General features: G+C 45.3%; 1 protein-coding gene across 1 annotated transcript in view; it reads left to right on the top strand.

Moving 5' to 3' along the window:
- The window catches only part of flnbl (filamin B, like), a 106,132-nt gene that overhangs the window by 46,210 nt on the left and 36,326 nt on the right, over nt 1-23,596 (top strand). Inside the window, exons 8-23 of the mRNA XM_029646657.2 lie at nt 3,064-3,201; nt 5,175-5,301; nt 7,879-8,015; nt 8,497-8,690; nt 8,885-8,998; nt 9,083-9,226; nt 11,769-11,892; nt 12,154-12,314; nt 12,586-12,846; nt 15,845-15,962; nt 16,251-16,519; nt 18,709-18,987; nt 20,119-20,259; nt 20,536-20,716; nt 21,609-21,782; nt 21,891-22,053. Of these exons, the coding sequence (XP_029502517.2) occupies nt 3,064-3,201; nt 5,175-5,301; nt 7,879-8,015; nt 8,497-8,690; nt 8,885-8,998; nt 9,083-9,226; nt 11,769-11,892; nt 12,154-12,314; nt 12,586-12,846; nt 15,845-15,962; nt 16,251-16,519; nt 18,709-18,987; nt 20,119-20,259; nt 20,536-20,716; nt 21,609-21,782; nt 21,891-22,053 (2,725 nt within the window). The remainder of the gene's footprint in view (nt 1-3,063; nt 3,202-5,174; nt 5,302-7,878; nt 8,016-8,496; nt 8,691-8,884; nt 8,999-9,082; nt 9,227-11,768; nt 11,893-12,153; nt 12,315-12,585; nt 12,847-15,844; nt 15,963-16,250; nt 16,520-18,708; nt 18,988-20,118; nt 20,260-20,535; nt 20,717-21,608; nt 21,783-21,890; nt 22,054-23,596) is intronic.

The following is a 23,596-nucleotide window of genomic DNA, read 5'->3' as shown; positions in this document are numbered from 1 at the left end:
TTCCACGCCACAACGACCTCACGGCGCAGTACACCACGGTGCCATGACTCTAAACCCTCTGTGGCTTTATAGACCCACAAGTTGATTTTCCAAAACAAAGGATTTGTAGTCAATTTTATTCAAATGGATAACTGAAACCGAGGTGGTTGTTGAATTGGGAAGTGAGCATCTATTTACTGTTCGTCTACAAACCCCCTCCGACTTCAAGCCTTCTCAGTTTGGAAGCATATTACAGGTTAGTCTTGGTGAGGTTTGTGGTAGAGTTGTAGGCTTGTCCCAAATGGCACCCTGTTCTCTTCAGTACACTACTTTTGTCCAGAAGTATCCCAAATGGTAACCTATCCTCCATTTAGACAATTGTTTTCTTTAGTCATGTTGATTATTATGTCTGAATGAAGCCCCCTTCATGTCAACTGTACTTTAGGCGTCAAGCAATCTTCTCTCCCCCTCCCGTTCTACTCCAACTGCTTGAGGCTATTCCAATGCAATGTGTTGTTTCCTCATTAGTTTGATTTACAAGTAAGCAGATAAGGTCTAGAGTTGATTTCAAGTGTGTTATTTGTAATATGTTGCTGTTGTCCCACATATCCCAGAGGTTGTGTCCCAATCTGGCCAAAAGCCAGAGAAAATGAACGGCGCCAAATTAAAATAAATTACTATAAAAATCAAACTTTCATGAAATTACACATGTAAGATAGCAAATTAAAGCTGCACTTGTTGTGAATCCAGCCAACATGTCAGAATTTGAAAAAGCTTTTCGGCGAAAGCAAAAGATGCTATTAACTGAGGATCGCACCATAGTAAACAAAGAAGCATATTTCAACCCGGTTGGCGTGACACAACGCAGAAATACAAATATAAATCATGCCTTACCTTTTAACGAGCTTCTGTTTGCACTCAAATATGTCCCATTAACATCACATGGTCCTTTTTGTTTGATTAATTCCGTCTATATATCCAAAATGTCCATTGTTGCTTTTGATCCAGAAAAACACCGGTTCCAACTTTGGCAATGTGACTACAAAATATCTCAAAAGTTAACTGTAAACTTTGCAAAAACATTTCAAACTACTTTTGTAATACAACTTTATGGAATTTAACGTAAATGATTAATAAAATTGAAGACTGGGTTCAATACAGGAAGAAAACAAACTAGCTAGCTTTCTGTTCAATACAGGAAGAAAACAAACTAGCTAGCTTTCTGGTCACGCGCCTCTATCTAACAGTACACTTCAAGTTACCCTTGTTCAAGATGGCCGTACTTCTTCATTACACAAATTGAATAAACTCAACCAATTTCTAAAGACTGGTGACATCCAGTGGAAGCGATAGGAACTGCAGGAAGGTCCCTTAGAAATCTGTATTCCCAATGAAAACCCATTGAAAAGTGACCCCAAAACAAAAAAAATCAGAGTTTAACCTCTGGGTTTCGCGTGCTAAATAAGTTCAGTTATACTCACAGACATGATTCAAACCGTTTCAGAAACTTCAGTGTTTTCTATCCAAATCTACTAATGATATGCATATATTCTGGTGATGAGGAGCAGTCAGTTGAATTTGAGCATGCATTTCATCCGGACGTGAAATTACTGCCCCCCCCCCGTCACCAAGAAGTGAACCCTCAATATGAAGTCCAAAGAGCGGTCACTGCCAGTGAAGCAAGTCATCAGGCTGAAAAAAAGAGCGGTCACTGCCAGTGAAGCAAGTCATCAGGCTGAAAAAAAGAGCGGTCACTGCCAGTGAAGCAAGTCATCAGGCTGAAAAAAAGAGCGGTCACTGCCAGTGAAGCAAGTCATCAGGCTGAAAAATCAAAACGAACCCTTCAGACATGGCAAGACACTTGAGGTGTGGCCACTATTTGGTACATTCTTAAAAAGAACACACTGATCTCAGGAACCCCAAAAGGCCCAGAAGACACACAGATAAACACTGTGTTTGACAAAATAATTATTTCCCTGGTGAAAAACCCCCTTTTGTCCAGATAAAGAACGCCCTCCAGGAGGTCGGCATGTCTGTCAGTCTACATTGAAGAGAGAAGACTTCATCAGAGTAAATAAAGATCTATTTACCACAAAATGTAAACCCTCAAACAGGACGACAAGATTAGTGTCCCAAACAATGTCTAAAAGAAAAAGCCTGTACAGTTCTGGAACAACATCCTATGGACAGACGAGACAAAGATGAACTGGTACCAGAAGGATGAGTGTATGGAAACTGCTCATGATCTGAAGCATACCACCTCATCTGTGAAGCATGGAGGAGGAGGTAGTGTTATGGCCTATATGGCTGCCAATAGAACTGGTTCTCTTGTATTTATTGATGCGACTCCTGACAAATTAATTATGCTGATGAATTATGAACTGTTTAGGGCTATTTGCTCAGACTAGGCCAAATGCTTCAAAACTCATCTGGACAGCGCTTCACAGTGCAGATGGACAATGACCCGAAGCATACTGCGAAAGCAACCCGTTATGTGGACTGTACCGCAATGGCTAAGTCAATCACTTGACCGGAATCCAATTGAGCATGCATACCACTTTCTGAAGGCAGAACACCCCAAGAACAAGCAGGAACTGAGGACCGCTGCAGTAAAAGCCTGGCAGAGCATCACCAGGGAAGAAACGCAGCATTTGGTTCCAGACTTCAGGCAGTCATTGACTGCAAATGATTTGTAACCAAGTATTAAATCTCACAATTTAATATACTTTTTAGCCCCTAAATTTGAGACCACTTAAAAAGTGCTGTAATTCCAACACCGTTCACCCGATTTAGATGTAAATACCCTCAAATTAAAGCTGAAAGTCTGCGGTGTGGTGACATACACAGCCTAAATGAGAACATGGTTAATGTCCAAATATTAATGGACCTGACTGTAAATGAGTTAAGTACTGATATGCAAAACTGCTTCAGTAGTACTTTAGAGTATTTTACTCCGCTGGTCTTTAGCACAGGACTTATTCACTATGTTGACCCACTACTGGGAATACATGAATGAATAAAGATATTAGTTTCAGGGCTTAAGTGATTCATGTATTAAGTCTCCTTTTGTCTTCTGTGTTTCAGCGTCAATGCCAGGGTCGTGTCGTGCCACAGGGCGTGGCCTCCAGCCCAGAGGTGTCAGAGTGAAACAGGTGGCTGACTTCAGAGTGGACACCAGGAACGCAGGGAGTGGGGATCTCAAGGTCTCAGTCAAAGGCCCCAGTGAGTTAATAGTTAATACAACGCTCTTATTTTTGTAATTTTTTTCATTAGATGGTTTCTGACCCCTTTTAACCTAGAAGTTCCATTGAGGTCAGAAGACCAACTCCACCCCACTTGGTTCTCTAAATCTCCCTCCTCCACTGACCCCTCTTCATCCTACCCTTCTCCCTCTCTTTCCATACCCTTCTCCCTCTCCGCTCTCTTTCCATCCTACTCCACTCTGTAGTAAAAGCCACCTCCTGCTGGTGTCTCTATAGCAGGGGTCTCCATCCTTTCCTAGCATATATTTTGTCGTGACTGGGTGTATTGATACACCATCAAGTAACTTCCAATAGGTACCCTTTACGAGCCCTTGGTCTTGGTGGTTGAATCTGTCTGAAATTCACTGCTCTACTAAGGGACCTTTACAATTACCTGTGTGGGGTACAGAGATGTTGTAGTCATGGTGTTAAACACTATTGTGCACACAGTGAGTCCATTCAACTTATGTGATTCGTTACGCAAATGTTCTCCTCTTGAATTTGAGTGTTTCCGTAACAAAGGGGTTGAAGACTTACTAACTCGAGACATTTCAGATTACATTTTTTAAATGAATTTGTCAACAATCCTAAACACAATTCCACTTTAACGCTACATACGGACTGATGGCTGGCGCTGGCTGGCTACATACGGACTGATGGCCGGCGCTGGCTGGCTGGCTACATACGGACTGATGGCCGGCGCTGGCTGGCTGGCTACATACGGACTGATGGCCGGCGCTGGCTGGCTGGCTACATACGGACTGATGGCCGGCGCTGGCTGGCTGGCTACATACGGACTGATGGCCGGCGCTGGCTGGCTGGCTACATACGGACTGATGGCCGGCGCTGGCTGGCTGGCTACATACGGACTGATGGCCGGCGCTGGCTGGCTGGCTACATACGGACTGATGGCCGGCGCTGGCTGGCTGGCTACATACGGACTGATGGCCGGCGCTGGCTGGCTGGCTACATACGGACTGATGGCCGGCGCTGGCTGGCTGGCTACATACGGACTGATGGCCTGGATACAGTAGGCTGGTGCTGGCACTGGTCTAGAGAATGGTTTGACCACCATGGTTGGTAGAGCCAGTCCACCTGGAAGTCTGACCAGAAATCCTCGACCGTCGGCCTCGTTGCCCTGCTAAACCTGGTCCCAGATCTGTCTGTGGTAGAGCCAGTACACTAATGAGCCCGGCCGGTGCTAGAGAAGCTGGACCCGGGTCAGTCGAGACATACTAGTAGCACTGTGTTACAAGACCTGGGTCTGCTCATTAATCACTGACACACATACCATGCTACTACCAATTTGTATCACTCATCCCTCTCCCTTGTAACTATTCCCCAGGTCGTTGATGTAAATGAGTGTTCTCAGTCAACTTTAACTGGTGAAAGTACGGGTTAAATAAGCGTATCTACCTGTTGTGGTGATACTTTTAGCCCCTGGAGGCTGTTTATCATAACGACCTTTATGTTTTGTCACAGACAGTTTTACTACTCATCACAGTGTTTATACCAGGAGGTTGTCTGGATCTCCTTTTGTCATGTAGATCACATCATTAGGCTCTTTGTTTTCAAAGCCCTACTTCATAAGCTTCCCACTTAACTAATGTCGCTGATAAAATGCTAATTTACAAATGACCAAACTCGTTCAGACTCCTTTCGGTGGTACATCAGCCTTGTAATATTCACAATCTCAAACATATGTTTTGATTGGATGCTGTGATGTCCTTAGGCCTAATTCAGACTTAGAAATGTAAATTTCTAACAAAAAAAAGTATTTTTTGTTATTTTATTGTGTTTTTTGTGCAAGGTTCATTTGTAAAAGACCTTAGTGTTAAAACCTTTGTCACCAGGGAAGTCATGTTAATTATGCTTTCCTCTTGTATCCTCTCCTCCTTCTCTCCTCTTTCCTATCCTCTCTTCTCCATCCTCTCTCCTCCCTCCTCCATGTAGAAGGTATGGAGGAGCCAGTGAAACAGAAGGAGTCTGGTGATGGGGTGTTTAACTATGACTATTACCCTCACGCCCCTGGGAAGTACACTGTCACCATCACCTGGGGAGGACAGCACATCCCTAAGAGGTGAGATGATTGGACCAGGAGCGTCAAAGGTTTCACTTTCCCGTTCTCTATGCTTTTGGATTGTTCATGGAAAAACAAAAGCTCCATATATTAGACTGTCACCTGACATGTTGGGGTTGAGTTGGTTTCTTTTGGGTCACGTATGACGACTAGAGCCGTGCATGTATGTGGTGGGAGGGGCTTGGCTTGTCCGTGGCTGATTGTTCGGTCTCTACATGTTGGTGAGAACTCATTGGGATCTAGGGACTGAGGTGAGGTAGAACGTGGGACTTAGGGATCTAGGGACTTGGGGATCTAGGGACTTGGGGATCTAGGGACTTGGGGATCTAGGGACTTGGGGATCTAGGGACTTGGGGATCTAGGGACTTGGGGATCTAGGGACTTGGGGACTTAGGGACTTAGGGATCTAGGGACTTAGGGATCTAGGGACTTAGGGATCTAGGGACTTAGGGATCTAGGGACTTAGGGATCTAGGGACTTAGGGATCTAGGGACTTAGGGATCTAGGGACTTAGGGATCTAGGGACTTAGGGATCTAGGGACTTAGGGATCTAGGGACTTAGGGATCTAGGGACTTAGGGATCTAGGGACTTGGGGATCTAGGGACTTGGGCGGGGATCTAGGGACTTGGGGATCTAGGGACTTGGGGATCTAGGGACTTGGGGATCTAGGGACTTAGGGATCTAGGGATCTAGGGACTTAGGGATCTAGGGACTTAGGGATCTAGGGACTTAGGGATCTAGGGACTTAGGGATCTAGGGACTTAGGGATCTAGGGACTTAGGGATCTAGGGACTTAGGGATCTAGGGACTTAGGGATCTAGGGACTTGGGCGAGGTAGACCGTGGGATCTAGGGACTTGGGCGAGGTAGACCTTGGGATCTAGGGATCTAGGGACTTGGGGATCTAGGGATCTAGGGATCTAGGGACTTGGGGATCTAGGGACTTGGGGATCTAGGGACTTGGGGATCTAGGGACTTGGGGATCTAGGGACTTGGGGATCTAGGGACTTGGGGATCTAGGGACTTGGGGATCTAGGGACTTGGGGATCTAGGGACTTGGGCGAGGTAGACCGTGGGATCTAGGGACTTGGGATCTAGGGACTTGGGATCTAGGGACTTGGGATCTAGGGACTTGGGATCTAGGGACTTGGGATCTAGGGACTTGGGATCTAGGGACTTGGGATCTAGGGACTTGGGATCTAGGGACTTGGGATCTAGGGACTTGGGATCTAGGGACTTGGGATCTAGGGACTTGGGATCTAGGGACTTGGGATCTAGGGACTTGGGATCTAGGGACTTGGGATCTAGGGACTTGGGCGAGGTAGACCGTGGGATCTAGGGACTTGGGATCTAGGGACTTAGGTAGAACGTGGGAGCTAGGGAGCTGTGTGTCACATTGTCTCACATTTCCCGTCACCAGGGCTAGGCTCTGTACCCTGAGAAAGAGACTGTTGGTCACAGACAGATTAACTTAACAAGCAACCCTGGAAATGATGCTTTTAGTGTGTAAGACCTGGTTTCAGCATGAGGAAATTGATTCATTTTTATGCCACACTGACGATGGAAACCTGTGAAATTATGTAACTGAAAATAATTTACTCTGTCACAGTTCGCTGTGAGTGGATTTAGTCTAACATTTTATTTCCATATCTTCATCGGGGTTTACTACAATGGGGATTGGATTACAGGTCGTAACGCAGTCTTAGAGGGCTCTGGCAATGCTAATACAAAGCTTGGGAGACTGTTTAGGAAAGGGCTCTGGTCTGTTCGTGCTCGGCATGGTCTCCTGGAATTACCCCCATGCTGTTACCATGGTGTTACTAAGCATTGAACAGGCTCCCAGCTGACCCTGTGTCAGAGCCAGTGCTCTCCGTACCAGGTTGAAATGGCTCTCTATGGGACGGTTCACCCATTTTTTTTGAACGTGATATCGTTTTTGGGCGTCTGAGTAATGTTCTGTCGATTTCCCGGGGTAATTTAATGTTTTCATGTGTATACGAGCTCTTGATCAGACACTCGGAATAAATGGAGCAAAACTGTTTTCTGTCATTTTATATAATTTATCTTTGACTTGATTGCTGCCTTACAAAACATTTTGGGACTAAATCAACACTAATGAAACAAATGCAAAGAGTTTGAGGGTAATGTTCCTAACCACAGGCCCTTTTAAAGCCATTTTATGGAGAGGTCTGCTTGGCTACGGTACCACCATGCCTGAGAGACGGATTAGCTGGTATTACCTCCCAGACAGACTGGGTAGTCTGCCTGTTACCACGGTCTGTCTCTGCATTGAACAGGCTCTCGGCTCCCAGCGTTACTCACCTTAATGGCTGTCTGCCCCTCCCACTAACTTACAGACCTTTTTAAAGGCCATGTTCTGAAAACAATCCCTACTTGTTCCTGTGCAGAAAGACACCACTGTACTCGGTAGCGATGGCAAGGCAAAGGGGACATGAAGCACATAGAAATGAGATACTACAGGCAAGATTATGGGTTTCACCAATCCCTCTGTAGGGTTGTATTTTATTCCCCCCCCAACTCTTTGGAACATATGTCTAACTATTGTCTCTGTCCCAGTCCGTTTGAGGTGGGTGTTGGTCCGGAGGCGGGCCCTCAGAAGATCAGGGCCTGGGGGCCAGGTCTGGAGGGAGGCATGGTGGGTAAATCGGCTGACTTTGTGGCGGAATCCATCGGCACTGATGTGGGAGTTCTGGGTAAGTTGAAGACACGGTTTTTGAATCAAGGCGGTCTGTGTTTTTGGTCTGTAGGTCCTACCGCTAATGCGTTGACTTTGTTCTTCAACAGTTTTTAATCAACCAGATGTTGTATATCTGCTTGCTGTAGCTCCCCCCCAAACAAATATCATTAAAGCTTTCAGTGATGCACATCCAGTGTTGACATTCCCTACATTACTCATCTCAAATGTATGTACTCTGTACCATGTACTGCATCTTGCCTATGCCGCACGGCCATCGCTCATCCATATATTTATATGTACATATTCCTTTATTTTTGTATGTGTGTATAAGGTAGTTGTGAAATTGTTAGATTACTTGGATATTACTGCATGTTCGGAACTAGAAGCAGAATCATTTAGCTACACTCACATTAACATCTGCTAACCATGTGTATGTGACCAATAAGATTTGATTTGGTCTTTGTTAGAGATGAGCCATTCTACCCTCCCTCTAACAGGCTTTGCCATCGAGGGCCCGTCCCAGGCTAAAATAGAGTGTGAGGACCAGAACGATGGTTCATGTGATGTGAAGTACTGGCCATCGGAGGCAGGGGAGTACGCTGTCCACGTGATGTGTGACGACGACGATATAGAGGATAGTCCCTTCATGGCTTACATCGTTCCTGACAACCAGGACATCAACCCCAGCTTGGTGAGTGATGTCACTCTTCCTGTCTCCTGGGGGACACCAGTAGTGAGACATGGAGGACCTAGTACAGAGCCCTGGGGGACACCAGTAGTAAGACATTATAGAGGACCTAGTACAGAGCCCTGGGGGACACCAGTAGTGTTACTGTTAGTATCTGCTGCTCCAGTAGCATATCTGTAACTGTGATATTGTTTCAGGTGAAGGCCTACGGTCCAGGCCTGGAGAAGAGTGGCTGTGTCATCAACAAACCGGCAGAATTCACTGTCAACACTAAGGATGCTGGGACAGGCCCCCTGAAGATCTCTGCCCAGGTAAGAAAACCCTACACTCGTACACACACACACACACACACACACACAGACACTAGTGGTAACTATGTTGTCTCTAACCCACAGAGTGCCGAGGGCGGTCCCCTCGACGTTAAGGTGAAGAAGACTGGAGACGGTGTCTACGCCTGTTCCTACACGCCCGTTGCCGCGGTCAAACACACAGTCGCCATCACCTGGGCAGGAGTCAGTGTACCCAACAGTCCCTTCAGGGTAAGACCACCGCAGGACAAAGGTCCCTGAACAAAACATAACCGCTCTGCAGGGTAATAAGACTAAAACAACCGCTGTCTGGTGTCCCAAGGGGGAGGGACGATCGTTACATAACAACAACCACTCAGGAGAATACTACTTACGGTATCCTAACCACTAGACTGTAATCTAATCATGACCGCCTTGGAGAGTCCTGAAGCATATCTAACCGATGTCACTCAGGAGAATACAAAATATGAACCTAAGAAGCCTCTCATTCTGATAACCACATACACTGAGGAATACTGTACATTTTGTGGTCAGTAACACCACAGATGTATAGCTGATGCGTAATATAGTTGACGAACATATATTTATAATTTCAGGAATATTTTCTTACAATGATCAAAACGCCATGTGGTTACTTGATTGTCTATATTTCTATACTTTCACACTACAATATATGTGGTTTATTTGTTAATAAACACTTTCTATTTCTGTAACGATTTAATCCAATCGATATAAGCACATACATTGGTGAGAGCGTAAGACATTATGTTATTTTAGTCTCTCTTTTTAAACTTCATTCGTGTCTGTCACGTCAAGATTCGTGTCTGTTGCCTAAAGAGTTTAATATCCGTAGTCTTTCTATCCACTGAGACGTTTGACAAAAAAAAAACCAATGTTGATTTACTCGTTTAAGAAACCCATCTGTAAGGAAGTTGCAAATCTTTAATTCGATGTATCTAGTAGTCTCAGCATGACACTATGCTGCCGGTCTGTTTGACTCGGGCCGCTGCCCACCTAAACCGGATCAACTACATTTCTAGAAGACACAGTTAGGAAAAGGACCACAGTATCTATTACAACTACTGTCACACGTTACTGATCAGTACACTATTTAAAAACATGTTAGCGTTTCATTCCACTTCAACCATTCATACCAAATGATCTCCAACTGATCGTTTAACTTGTTGGTGTTTTATTAGGTTGAAGATATTTTCATATGATCCCATCACAACCTACCAGGGTATTATAGTCCTGTGAAGTTGGCCAAGGGGGTTGGTACATTTTTGGAAATCAATCTCAAGGTTTAGCAGAATTTGAGGTCAATCTTTAGGCCCTCTTTTCAAATAAGATTCATCTGAGATTTAATTTAGGCTACATTTTTTTACCAGATCAATGAGCTTCCTTGTTCACATTTTCTGCCCAGAGTAGTGAACTCCGCAGGAGGCTAGTAAATGTTGGCGACAGTCTGTCCATCCCCTTTTCCTCTGATAATCCGTCTTCATATTCTGCCGGGTTCACCTTAAATAATTCGCCCTGAAACTGAACTGTCAAACGGGCGAAAAACGGGCCTTTCTTTCCCACCAAGTCAGCCGTTGTTTAATCCGATTTATCCAAGGAAGGCAATACTGTAGTTACTAAGAGTCTGTAACTGTCAAAGTTGCCTAATGGAGGAAAGAAATATCGCACATGTGCTTACCCAGATCCAGATTGAATATATACATTTTATTTAACTAGGCTAGTCGGTTAAGATCAAATTATTATAAATAACAATAGTATGCACTTGATGTGGCTATAATATTACTTGTTAAAAATATATCTGTTATACATCGGTTTTTATGGACAACAATCAGAGGCCTACCAACATGTAAAATATTCTGCAGGGTAAGACGAGATACAAATAGCGAGGCCTAATACTGTTTTGAGCAGTGATTTTTTTAATGAGTTTGTTTGGCTTTTGTAACAATTTTTGAAGTAAAGAAATGACATGATCAAATCAGAGTTCTGGCAGAACCCAAAACCATCCTTTTTTTTTTGTATTGGCTTCTTGGCAGTTGACCCCTCCCTGCGCAAAGCACGTGGCCTAGCTGAACCTGCGCAACAAACGTAGCCTAGCTGAACCTGCGCAACAAACGTAGCCTAGCTGAACCTGCGCAACAAACGTAGCCTAGCTGAACCTGCGCAACAAACGTAGCCTAGCTGAACCTGCGCAACAAACGTGGCCTAGCTGAACCTGCGCAACAAACGTAGCCTAGCTGAACCTGCGCAACAAACGTAGCCTAGCTGAACCTGCGCAAAGCACGTGGCCTAGCTGAACCTGCGCAACAAACGTAGCCTAGCTGAACCTGCGCAACAAACGTAGCCTAGCTGAACCTGCGCAACAAACGTAGCCTAGCTGAACCTGCGCAACAAACGTGGCCTAGCTGAACCTGCGCAAAGCACGTGGCCTAGCTGAACCTGCGCAACAAACGTAGCCTAGCTGAACCTGCGCAACAAACGTAGCCTAGCTGAACCAGGACACTGACTTCAGATAGATGATACAATCGTGTATATATAAACTATTTTTGGACGGTGTGACTTTCCATTGTTTTGTTGTAGTTTGCAGTTTGTACGCTTCCTGTTCCTGTTTCCTGTTATTGTCCTAAACGTTGTTACTGTCAATTCTCTGAAAACTCAAACGGTTCTGTGCGCTCCGACCTGGGTGTCTTTCCAGAGGGGTAAAGCAGAAGGGGAATTTCCATTGGACCAACAAGGTACTGTTGTCGTTGTTGTGCAGGTGACTGTTGGGAAGGGCAGCCATCCTCACAAGGTGAAGGTTTTCGGTCCAGGAATAGAGAGGACTGGACTGAAGGCCAATGAACCCACACACTTCACTGTGGACTGCACAGAGGCTGGGGAAGGTAACCCATACACACACACACACACACACACACACACACGTGCCGACTTGACACAACTGTGGGAAGCATTTGGTGTCAACAAGGTCCAGCTTCACTGTGGAACTCCTTTCAAACACTTTGTAGAGTCCATGTCCCTGACGAATTTAGGCTTTTCTGAAGGCAAACGTGGCTGCAACTCAATATTAGGAAGGTGTTCTTAATGTTTTGTCCACGCAGTGTGTGTTTCAGGGGACACTCAGTGTGTGTATATGTGTGTTTCAGGGGACGTGAGTGTGGGTATCAAGTGTGATGCCAATATAATCAGTGATAAAGAGGAGGACGTGGACTTCGATATCATCCCAAATGCCAACGACACCATCACTGTGAAGTACATCCCTCCTGGAGCTGGACGGCTCACCATCAAGGTCCTCTTCACTGACCAGGTAGGTGACTGATAACACACAGCAGTTTATTACGCTCAGTTCCCGTTTTGCTTTTTAGGGCAAGGCAGCACTCTTAGGACCCAGATTAAACTTAGTCCCGGACTAGAGGCTTAATCTGTTTTCAGGAAACGGGCCCTTAATGTGGAGCGTAATAGCCCGTTCACTTGTCTTTGTGTTTTTAATGTCTAGTTTTTTTTAACGTATGTAAGATGTCTAAGTAAATGTTTCCATCCTGTGCAAATAGGTTTTATTGAAGTTTTCTGTTTTGTAGGAGATTCCCATCAGCCCGTTCAGGGTCAAAGTGGAACCTTCCCATGATGCCACCAAGGTCAAGGTCGAGGGTCCTGGAGTGGCTCGTTCAGGAGTGGAGTGTGGCAAACCGACCCATTTTACGGTGCACACTAAAGGAGCAGGCAAGGCTCCCGTGGACGTCCAGTTCACTGGTACCGGCAAGGGAGACGCTGTCCAAGACTATGACATCATCGACAACTACGACTACTCGCATACCGTCAAGTATACTCCAATACAACAGGTAACTACGACTACTCGTATACTCCAATACTTGAGGTGACTACTCTCCTACCGTCAAGTATACTCCAATACAACAGGTAACTACTCGCATACCGTCAAGTATACTCCAATACGACAGGTAACTACGACTACTCGCATACCGTCAAGTATACTCCAATACGACAGGTAACTACTCTCCTACCGTCAAGTATACTCCAATACAACAGGTAACTACTCGCATACTGTCAAGTATACTCCAATACAACAGGTAACTACTCGTATACTGTCAAGTATACTCCAATACAACAGGTAACTACTCGCATACTGTCAAGTATATTCCAATACAACAGGTAACTACTCGTATACTCCAATACAACAGGTGAGTCAAAGCACCAGACATGGGTTCCAATAGTATTTAACATCTTTCATTTTAATTTAATTTATTATTTTAATTAATTCAATTTTAACTTTGAGTTTGATCTAGCCTGTCTGGATTGCCATTTTGAGTGTTCTGTTGGTCAGCTAAACCAGGCAAGCTCAATCAAACACCGCTGAAGTCTAAACTATTTCAAATAGTATTTGAGCCATCTCTGTCAACGTTATTGTGCATGTTAAAATGGCTATCCCTTATTTAGTGGTTCTTCCAGCCAGATAAGAGCCCCACACTGGACCTGTCATAATACCCATAAAACCTAGCTGTCAAACAGGGAAATGGTTCCAATAATTTTCCCACCATTCATGTTTCCCATAGTGGATTTTTAGAAACCCTTAAAATAAGGGCTCTGTTTCGTGTAGGTTTCCCCTGCTGTGATTTGATAACCATGTAAACCTCTCTAGGACAATGTGACTCCTCATCAATATGTTCGTCCATATTTACTCGGATTCTAAAATGCTAATGAGCGTCAAAGTAGACCTCACGCAAAACTACAAATCCCAGCAAGCTCCTGCACGTCATCTCTAGCTGAAACCTTTGCTGAACAAGTATTGTGTCCATGTTAAAGTTGCGCAAGACAATTCACTTAATTGTCCATTTATAGATAAAACCAAATCACCAAGGTATTTATAGTTCTTTATAATAACCTACTTTGTGTTTTTGTTTTTTTGCGTGTAAATACAGGCTATTATATTTGAGTCACCTTGTCCTACAGAGATTTACAAGGTTACAAAACGTCACACCAGGGGAAGTCGACATCAAACAGCCCTTATTTTAAGTGTTTCTAAAAATCCTCTATGGGGAAAACTATTTGGAACCATTTCCCTATTTGACTGCTAGGTTTTATGGGTATTATGACTCATGCTCCAATCAATTCACATTTTATTGGTCACATACACATGGTTAGCAGATGTTAATGTGAGTGTAGCGAAATGCTTGTGCTTCTAGTTCCGACCGTGCAGTAATATCTAACAAGTAATTTAACAAATTCCACAACTACTACCTAATGGATTAAGGAATGGCATAGGAGTATATGGATGAGCAATGACCGAGCTCTGCTGTGGTACTGTGTAGCATCCTGTCTAGGGACAGGTACTCTTTTTACCACACATTCTTCATCTGTGATCACTAGTATAGGTAAAGGCTCAATTAATGTGGTGTTTGTCTCTGTCTCACTCTCGCTCTCTGTCTCTCTCTCTGTATGTCTTGTTCTCGCTCTGTCTTCCTCGCCCTCTGTGTGCCTCCTCTCTGTCTCTCTCTCTCGGTCTTGCCGCTCTCTGTCACTTTGTCTCTGTGTGCCTCCTCTGTCTGTCTTGCTCTCGCTCTGTCGCTCTCTCTCTCTGTGTTGCGCTGTCTCTGTCTCTCTCTCTCTGTGTTGCGCTGTCTCTGTCTCTCTCTCTCTCTCTGTGTTGCGCTGTCTCTCTCTCTCTGTGTTGCGCTGTCTCTCTCTCTCTGTGTTGCGCTGTCTCTCTCTCTCTGTGTTGCGCTGTCTCTCTCTCTCTGTGTTGCGCTGTCTCTCTCTCTCTGTGTTGCGCTGTCTCTCTCTCTCTGTGTTGCGCTGTCTCTCTCTCTCTCTGTGTTGCGCTGTCTCTCTCTGTGTTGCGCTGTCTCTCTCTGTGTTGCGCTGTCTCTCTCTCTGTGTTGCGCTGTCTCTCTCTGTGTTGCGCTGTCTCTCTCTGTGTTGCGCTGTCTCTCTCTGTGTTGCGCTGTCTCTCTCTGTGTTGCGCTGTCTCTCTCTCTCTCTGTGTTGCGCTGTCTCTCTCTCTCTCTGTGTTGCGCTGTCTCTCTCTCTCTCTGTGTTGCGCTGTCTCTCTCTCTCTCTGTGTTGCGCTGTCTCTCTCTCTCTCTGTGTTGCGCTGTCTCTCTCTCTCTCTGTGTTGCGCTGTCTCTCTCTCTCTCTCTGTGTTGCGCTGTCTCTCTCTCTCTCTCTGTGTTGCGCTGTCTCTCTCTCTCTCTGTTGTGTTGCGCTCTCTCTCTCTCTGTGTTGCGCTGTCTCTCTCTCTCTCTCTCTGTGTTGCGCTGTCTCTCTCTCTCTCTCTCTGTGTTGCGCTGTCTCTCTCTCTCTCTCTGTGTTGCGCTGTCTCTCTCTCTCTCTCTCTGTGTTGCGCTGTCTCTCTCTCTCTCTCTCTCTGTGTTGCGCTGTCTCTCTCTCTCTCTCTCTCTGTGTTGCGCTGTCTCTCTCTCTCTCTCTCTCTGTGTTGCGCTGTCTCTCTCTCTCTCTCTCTCTGTGTTGCGCTGTCTCTCTCTCTCTCTCTGTGTTGCGCTGTCTCTCTCTCTCTCTCTGTGTTGCGCTGTCTCTCTCTCTCTCTCTGTGTTGCGCTGTCTCTCTCTCTCTCTCTGTGTTGCGCTGTCTCTCTCTCTCTCTCTCTCGCTGTCTCTCTCTCTCTCTCTCTGTGTTGCGCTGTCTCTCTCTCTCTCTCTCTGTGTTGCGCTGTCTCTCTCTCTCTCTCTCTCTCTGTGTTGCGCTGTCTCTCTCTCTCTCTCTCTCTGTGTTGCGCTGTCTCTCTCTCTCTCTCTGTGTTGCGCTGTCTCTCTCTCTCTCTGTGTTGCGCTGTCTCTCTCTCTCTCTGTGTTGCGCTGTCTCTAGGGAGAGATGGTAATCATCATAACGTTTGGAGGAGATGTCATCCCCAAGAGTCCCTTTGCTGTGGGAGTGGCTGCCCCTCTGGATGTCACCAAGGTCCAGGTCAACAACCTGGATGGCAGTAAGTAGTGTTATCCTTTGACCTAGCGGACGCTAGCTTCCTACTGGATCAGCTGAGAACTTCCCAGCTGGTGTTTAGCTGGCAGCATGCCTCTATGGTGCTACGACAGTTTGCCATTTCAGGAAAAGCCCTTTTCATGAACCCCCTTCCCTACCACTAGTGGAGGTGGGAAATTGTTACCTGTGTGCCTTCGTAGGATTGTCTTGGCGCTTTGTTTCTTTAGGACGGGTCTTTAGAAAGGCTGTGTGCTGAAATGTTAAACTATATCCCCTCTCCTTGTTTGTTCAGGAGTGGAGGTGGGGCAGGACCAGGAGTTTGTGGTGGGCACCAAGGGAGCGGGAGGCCAGGGTAAACTGGAGGTGAAGATCAGCAGCCCTAGCGGTAAGCTTGTCCCCTGTGTGTTGGAGGCTCAGCCTGGGAAGAAACCCGAGAACAGCACGGTGAAGTACATCCCCAAGGAGGAGGGTCTCTATGCTGTGGAGGTGAACTACGATGGACACCCAATCCCAGGCAGCCCCTTCCCTGTGGAGGCCACACTGCCTCCAGACCCCAGCAAGGTACAGCCGTACACTGATGTACAATGTCATGACTCACTGTAATTACCTTGTAGTTTCATGTTATGAATCCCCATTGTTGCCAAGGCAGCAAGCTACTCTTCCTGCGGACCATCAAAAATGAAGGCAGTTATATACATTATAATACCATTTCTAGACATTAAAATGAATTTTACAACAGATTTCACAATACATTGTGTCCTCAGGCCACTATACTACTGCAACGCAATCTATATGTGTATTTCCCTGTCTCTTCAATCCCCGCTGTTCCATAAGGTGTTTTTTTTAAATCTGTTTTTAATCTAATTTGACTGCTTTCATCAGTTACCTGATGTGGAATAGTTCCATGTAGTCAAGGCTCTGTGGTACTGTGAGCCTCCCGTAATCTGTTCTGGACTTGGGGACTAATCTGTTCTGGACTTGGTCTTGGACTGGGTGTCTGAGCTGTGTGTTAGTAGTTTAAACAGACCTCTGGTTGCCATGTCTTGTGAGGTATGGATGGGTGTCTGAGCTGTGTGTTAGTAGTTTAAACAGACCTCTGGTTGCCATGTCTTGTGGGGTATGGATGGGTGTCTGAGCTGTGTTAGTAGTTTAAACAGACAGCTCAGTATCTTCAGCTTGTCAACACTACTTACAAAAACAAGTCGTGGCGCAGCAGTCTCTCACTACAGTCATTGGTTCGAATCCAGGCTGTATCGCATCTGGCTGTGATTGGGAGTCCCATAGGGCGGCACACAATTGGCCCAGCGTCGTCCGGGTTTGGTCTCGGGTAGGCAGAAATTGACTTACAATGACGAACTACTTGACAAGTTAATTTAAATGAGGTTAATATATTTAATTAAATAAACATGTCATCTCTCCTTTACTTTGAGAGTTTGACCTTCATATTAATAATTTTAGTCATTCTGCCCTGTTCTGGACCAACTGTAATTCTCCCAAGTCCCTCTTTGTGGCACACGACTGAACAGTAGTCCAGGTGAGATACAACTAGGGCCTGTAGGACCTGCCTTGTTGATGGTGTTAAGAAGGTAGGGCAGCGCTTTATCATGGACATACAACAGTAGCTAAGATGGGGAGAAGTATCAATATGTTTTGACCATGACAGTTTACAAATCAGGGTTACTCCAAGCACTTTAGTCTCCTCCAATTTCTTTGTAATCATTATGAGATTTAGTTGGGGTTGAGGTTTAAGTGAATGACTTGTCCCAAATATAATGCTTTTAGTTTTGAAATATTTAGGTCTAACTTAGTTTCTAAATGGGTGGCAAGAAATAACTGCAGGTCTTTAAGTGTTGCTGTAATTTCAGTTGCTGTAGAAGGTGACGTGTGGTGTTGAAGCACCTGCATACATAAATGCACTCCTTAATTAATGAAGATTGAAAAAAGGGGGCCTAGACAGCTTCCCTGGGGAATTCCTGATTCTACCTGGGTTTTGTTGGATAGGCTTCCATTAAAGAACACCCTCTGTTCTGTTGACATCTAACTCTTTATCCACACTGAAGTATAACAAAACAGTTCCCACAATCCTATCAATTTCTCACACAAGTGATGGATTGGATAAGTGCCATGCATGTTGAATGCCCTCCACTATAAGCATGCTGAAAGTTTGGTAAGTTATTTACTGTAAAATAGCATTGTATCAGGTCAAACAATTTTTTTTTTTTTAAACTAAGCATTGGTAACAGGCTGGTTGGTTGGCTGTTTGAGCCAGTAAAGGGGGCTTTACTATTCTTAGGTAGTGGAATGACTTTACCTTCCCTCCAGGCCTGAGGCCACATACTTTCTACTAGGATGAAATTGAAGATGACAGATAGGAGTGGCACTATTATCCTCAGTTATTTTTCCATCCAAGTTGTCAGACCCCGGGGTCTTGTCATTGTTGATAGACAACAATAATTTTTTTCCACTTCTTCCACACTCACTTTACGGAATTCAAATTGACAATGCCTGTCTTTCATAATTTGGTCAGATATACTTGGATGTGTAGGTTCTACAGGATGTCAGCTAGTACAGCGAGTGATTGATCCCCAATCTAATGGATTATTTCATGATTATTTTTTTTGCTTTTGTTTAGTGGCGGTTGGAATATCTCGATTCTGGAAAAAAAAGATCACTTCATGTTTGAGACATTTAGCATTATCTCAAAGTACCTGTTTGATTATTTAAAACTGCTGGTTTGTCTGTCCCTCCAGGTTAAGGCGTTTGGTCCAGGTCTGAAGGGAGGTTTGGTGGGGAATCCCGCTGAGTTCACCATCGACACTAAGGGTGCAGGGACCGGTGGCCTGGGCCTGACTGTGGAGGGGCCCACCGAAGCCAAGATCGAGTGTTCTGATAACGGGGACGGGACCTGTAGCGTGTCTTACCTACCCACGGAGCCAGGAGAGTACCTGGTTAACATCCTGTTTGAGGAGACCCATATCCCAGGATCCCCCTTCCACTCTGACGTCAACTGCCCCTTTGACCCCACCAAGGTAGGGACGCAGATACGTGAACACTGCACTTGCGTACACTGGTTAACTGTAGCTCAGTTGGTGGAGCCTGGCGCTTAAAATTCCAGGGTAGTGAGTTCAAATCCCGGGACCACCCACATGTAAAAATTGTGAGCACACGACTGAGTCGCTTTGATAAGAGCATTTGCTTAATAGCACATAATATATACGGGAAATTCAGACCCCTGTACTTTTTCTATTTATTTTTTAACATTATAGCCTTATTCTACAATTGATGAAATCGTTTTTTTTTTGTCATCAATTTACTCACAATACCCCAATGACAAAAGTAAAAAAAAGGTTTTTAGAAATGTTTGCACATCTATAATAAAAAAAAAAAAACAGGAAATATAACATTTACGTGAATATTCAGACCCTTTACTCTGTTTGTTGAAGCACCTTTGGCAGCGTTTACAGCCTCTAGTCTTCTTGGGTATGATGCTACAAGCTTGGCACACCTGTATTTGTGGAGTTTCTCCCCAGATCCTCTCAAGCTCTGTCAGGTTGGATGGGGAGCGTCGCTGCACAGCTATTTTCAGGTTTCTCCAGAGGTTTTCGATCAGGTTCAAGTCTGGGCTCTGGCTGGGCTACTCGAGGACATTCAGAGATTTGTCCTGAAGCCACTCCTGTCTTGGCTGTGTGTGCTTAGGGTATTTGTCCTGTTGGAAGGTGAACCTTCGCCCCAGTCTAGCAGGTTTTCATCAAGGATCTTTCTGTACTTTGCTCTGTTCATCTTCGTAGATTGATTTGAGGGGGAAGAAAAGATGTAATACATTTTGGACTAAGGCTCTAACCTAACACAAATGTTGAAAAAGTCTGAATACTTTCCCAATTAAGTGTGTACTCACACACATCCTTTTCATTGCTTTCATGCCGGACAGTAATAACCAACCTGGGACTTATAACACAACATCGTTAAACTCGTTTTTATCATATTTACTTTTCTTGCTCATACTGTTTCGATTGTACTGATGTTTTAGGGAGACTGATTTATCATTCATTACAAAGTAAAAACCTATACGACTACTGATGTTGAATGCCCTTATTGTAGCCAAGTCCCTCTGGATGAGGGTGTCTGCTAAATGACGAAATACCTCTAAATATCTTTGTCAGGTGGTGGCATCTGGCTCGGGGCTGAAGAGGGCCAAGGTGGGAGAGGTCAGTGTGGTGAATGTGGACTGTTCCAGGGCTGGACCGGGTCAACTCACCCTGGACGCTGCCTCTGATTCTGGCAACAATAAGGCGAAGACTGAGGTGTGTACCATGGGAGAGTGGTGATCTTAACAAATTGGAATATTAAATATTTATAGAAATATAAATTGCTTAATTGAACTGTTCATATGATGGTAGGAACCCTACTTACTCTAGCCTTATTAACCTGTTTGTTGTTCACTCTTGAAGTAGTCAATTTTTCTTAGAAGTCCTGCATATCAATCTCATAGAAAAGCTTAGTTGTAAGCTAACTAATGTGCTTACAGGTACAAATCCCCTTATCAATAGTTTACGTTTTTAAATCATTAATTAATTCAGGTGATCGACAACAAAGATGGCACCTACACAGTGACCTACGTGCCCCTGACCGCTGGGATGTACACCCTGCTACTGAAGTACGGAGGCAAGGCGACGCCCGGGTTCCCTGCCAAGGTGATGGTCGACCCCGCAGTGGACACATCCAGAATCCAGGTGTTTGGCCCCGGAGTGGAGGGAAAAGGTAGAGTTAATTTACAAGACACTCTGTTGCTCTTTGGGGTGTATGTTTCTATAAAGCACTTTGTGACAACTGTTGACGTACAAAGTGTTCAAAATCAAATGTTTTGTTTTGTGTGTTTTTTTTTTTTGACTGGCACTGAGAAGCAAACTCATGAAACCCAGTGTTCATGTATTGTAGCGTGTCTCTTGGCAATCTTTAACCTGGGTAACTGTAGGAGAGGATTGACTTTATTGTCCCTCTGGGTACAACCTACTCCAACTGAAAGTGACTCAATCTTTAACCTGGGTAACTGTAGGAGAGGATTGACTTTATTGTCCCTCTGGGTACAACCTACTCCAACTGAAAGTGACTCAATCTTTAACCTGGGTAACTGTAGGAGAGGCTTGACTTTATTGTCCCTCTGGGTACAACCTACTCCAACTGAAAGTGACTCATCTTCATTCTGATCGACCACAACTGCTGTTATAGTTTGCCGGGTTAACATGACACCAGGAGCCCTTTTGTGTAGTGGAGAACATTGCTTTGTCAAGAAGAAATGGGAGCGTTTCTAGGAGCATGTCGGGCTTCTGAACAACGCTGTAGCTGTTGAACAGTGAAGTCTATAAAAACCATTACCTCACCTCAGAGCAGTGACATAAGGAACATCACGTCACCACTGCTGCCTCAATGAAAGACCTATTAGAGTTCAAAGGGGCAGTTGGTGAGGATGGCAAGTTGACAACCCCCACACAAATACACAGACGTTGAAAAGGGCCAGCTGTGGAGTAGCACCCCTGGACGGAGAGCAGTTTTTTTTTGTGTGTGTGTGGGGAACAAAGTTAACAAAAGCTCAACATGACTTGGAAATGAGTCGACCAAAATTAACTATTTATTTAATTTAATTTCTCTCCAGCGTTGTTCCGGGAAGCTACTACGGAGTTCACAGTAGATGCCAGGTCTCTGACTAAGAAGGGAGGTGACCACATCAAAGCCCAGGTCAGAAATCCCTCTGGTGCCATGACTGACTGTATCGTCACTGACAAGGCGGACGGGACCTATGGCATTGAGTACACACCCTTTGAAAACGGTAAAAAAAACGGTGGCCTTTTGAGCCTTTTGTTGATGTAAAAAGGGTATTATGAATAGATTTATGTGGTTGGTTGTCCAAATGGTTGAAATCTCTCTGATCTCCTAGGAGTCCATGCTGTGGAGGTGCTGTACGATGAGTCTCCGGTCCCAAAGAGTCCCTTCCAGGTGGGGGTAGAGGAGGGCTGTGATCCTACCAGGGTTCTGGCTAAGGGCCCCGGGCTCCAGGAGGCCATCACAGAGGCCCCCAACAACTTCTCCATCATCACCAGGTAGGTACACACACACATGTTCATGTCTTAAGACACAGAGAAGGAGGGAGCGATGTTCATTCATCTTCTTTTAAAACCATTTCTCCTGTTTGGTGTTTAATGAACCCAGGTATGACGGCACTGGTCAACAGGGGAAACCTTTACTGAACTAATGCTCAAGTCGTTTGGTTCAACCCGGTCTTAAATCACCCGTTTGTCACATTCTTTGTGAATAACAGGTGTATACTAACATTGGAATGCTCACTTACGAACCCTTTCCAACAATGCAGAGATTACATTTATGTTTAAATGACACAAGGAATAAATACACAACGATTAACGACAACATGGCTGTATGCACAGGGTACCGGTACGGTATCCATGACAACATGGCTGTATGCACAGGGTACCGGTACGGTATCCATGACAACATGGCTGTATACACAGGGTAGCCTAGTGGTTAGAGCGTTGGACTAGTAACCGGAAGGTTGCAAGTTCAAACCCCCGAGCTGACAAGGTACAAATCCGTCGTTCTGCCCCTGAACAGGCAGTTAACCCCACTGTTCCTAGGCTGTCATTGAAAATAAGAATTAGTTCTTAACTGACTTGTTAAATAAAGGTAAATAATGTGTATGAGGTAATTGAGGTGGATATGTACATGTGACTAGGCAACAGGATAGATGATAAACCGCAATGTATCTGAGTCAATAGAGTTCAACTATATTAGTCGTCCTATAGCTTGGGGATAGAAGCTGTTCAGTGTGTAGTTTCCGGACTTGATGCATCAGTTCTGCTTGCCGTGCGGTAGCAGCGAGAACAGACTATGACTGGGGTCTTTGGCAAAAAAATGTTGGGCCTTCCTCTGACACCGCCTGGTATAGAGGTCCTGGATGGAAGGAAGCTTGGCCCCAGTGATGTACTGGGCCGTACACACTACCCTCTGTAGTGCCTTGTGGTCGGAGGCAGAGCAGTTGCCATACCAGGCGGTGATGCAACCAGTCAGGATGATCTCGCTGGTGCAGCTGTAGAACTTTTTGTGGATCTGAGGACCGATGCCAAATCTGTTCAGTCTCCTGAGGGGGAAGAGCCTTTGTTGCTCTCTTTACAACTGTGTTAGTATGTGTATGGACCATGATGGCTCCTTAGTGATGTGGACCACGGTGGCTCCTTAGTGATGTGGACCACGGGGGCTCCTTAGTGATGCGGACCACGGGGGCTCCTTAGTGATGCGGACCACGGGGGCCCCTTAGTGATGCGGACCACGGGGCTCCTTAGTGATGCGGACCACGGGGCCCCTTAGTGATGCACCACGGGGCTCCTTAGTGATGCGGACTACCCCCTTAATGCGGACACGGTGGCCCCTTAGTGATGCGGACCACGGTGGCCCCTTAGTGATGCGGACCACGGTGGCCCCTTAGTGATGCGGACACTGAAAAGCTTGAGGCTCTCGTCCTGCTCCACAACAGTCCTGTTGATGTCTACCATTAATACAGTAGTCTGCTCTAATCCTGTGTTTTTCCCAGAGGGGCAGGTATCGGAGGCCTTCTGCTCTAATCCTGTGTTT

This window comes from Oncorhynchus nerka, linkage group LG2 (genome assembly GCF_034236695.1).
Source record: "Oncorhynchus nerka isolate Pitt River linkage group LG2, Oner_Uvic_2.0, whole genome shotgun sequence".
Taxonomy (NCBI): domain Eukaryota; kingdom Metazoa; phylum Chordata; class Actinopteri; order Salmoniformes; family Salmonidae; genus Oncorhynchus; species Oncorhynchus nerka.
The sequence above is the reverse complement of the archived record's forward strand: the minus strand, read 5'-3'. Positions and strand labels throughout refer to the sequence as shown.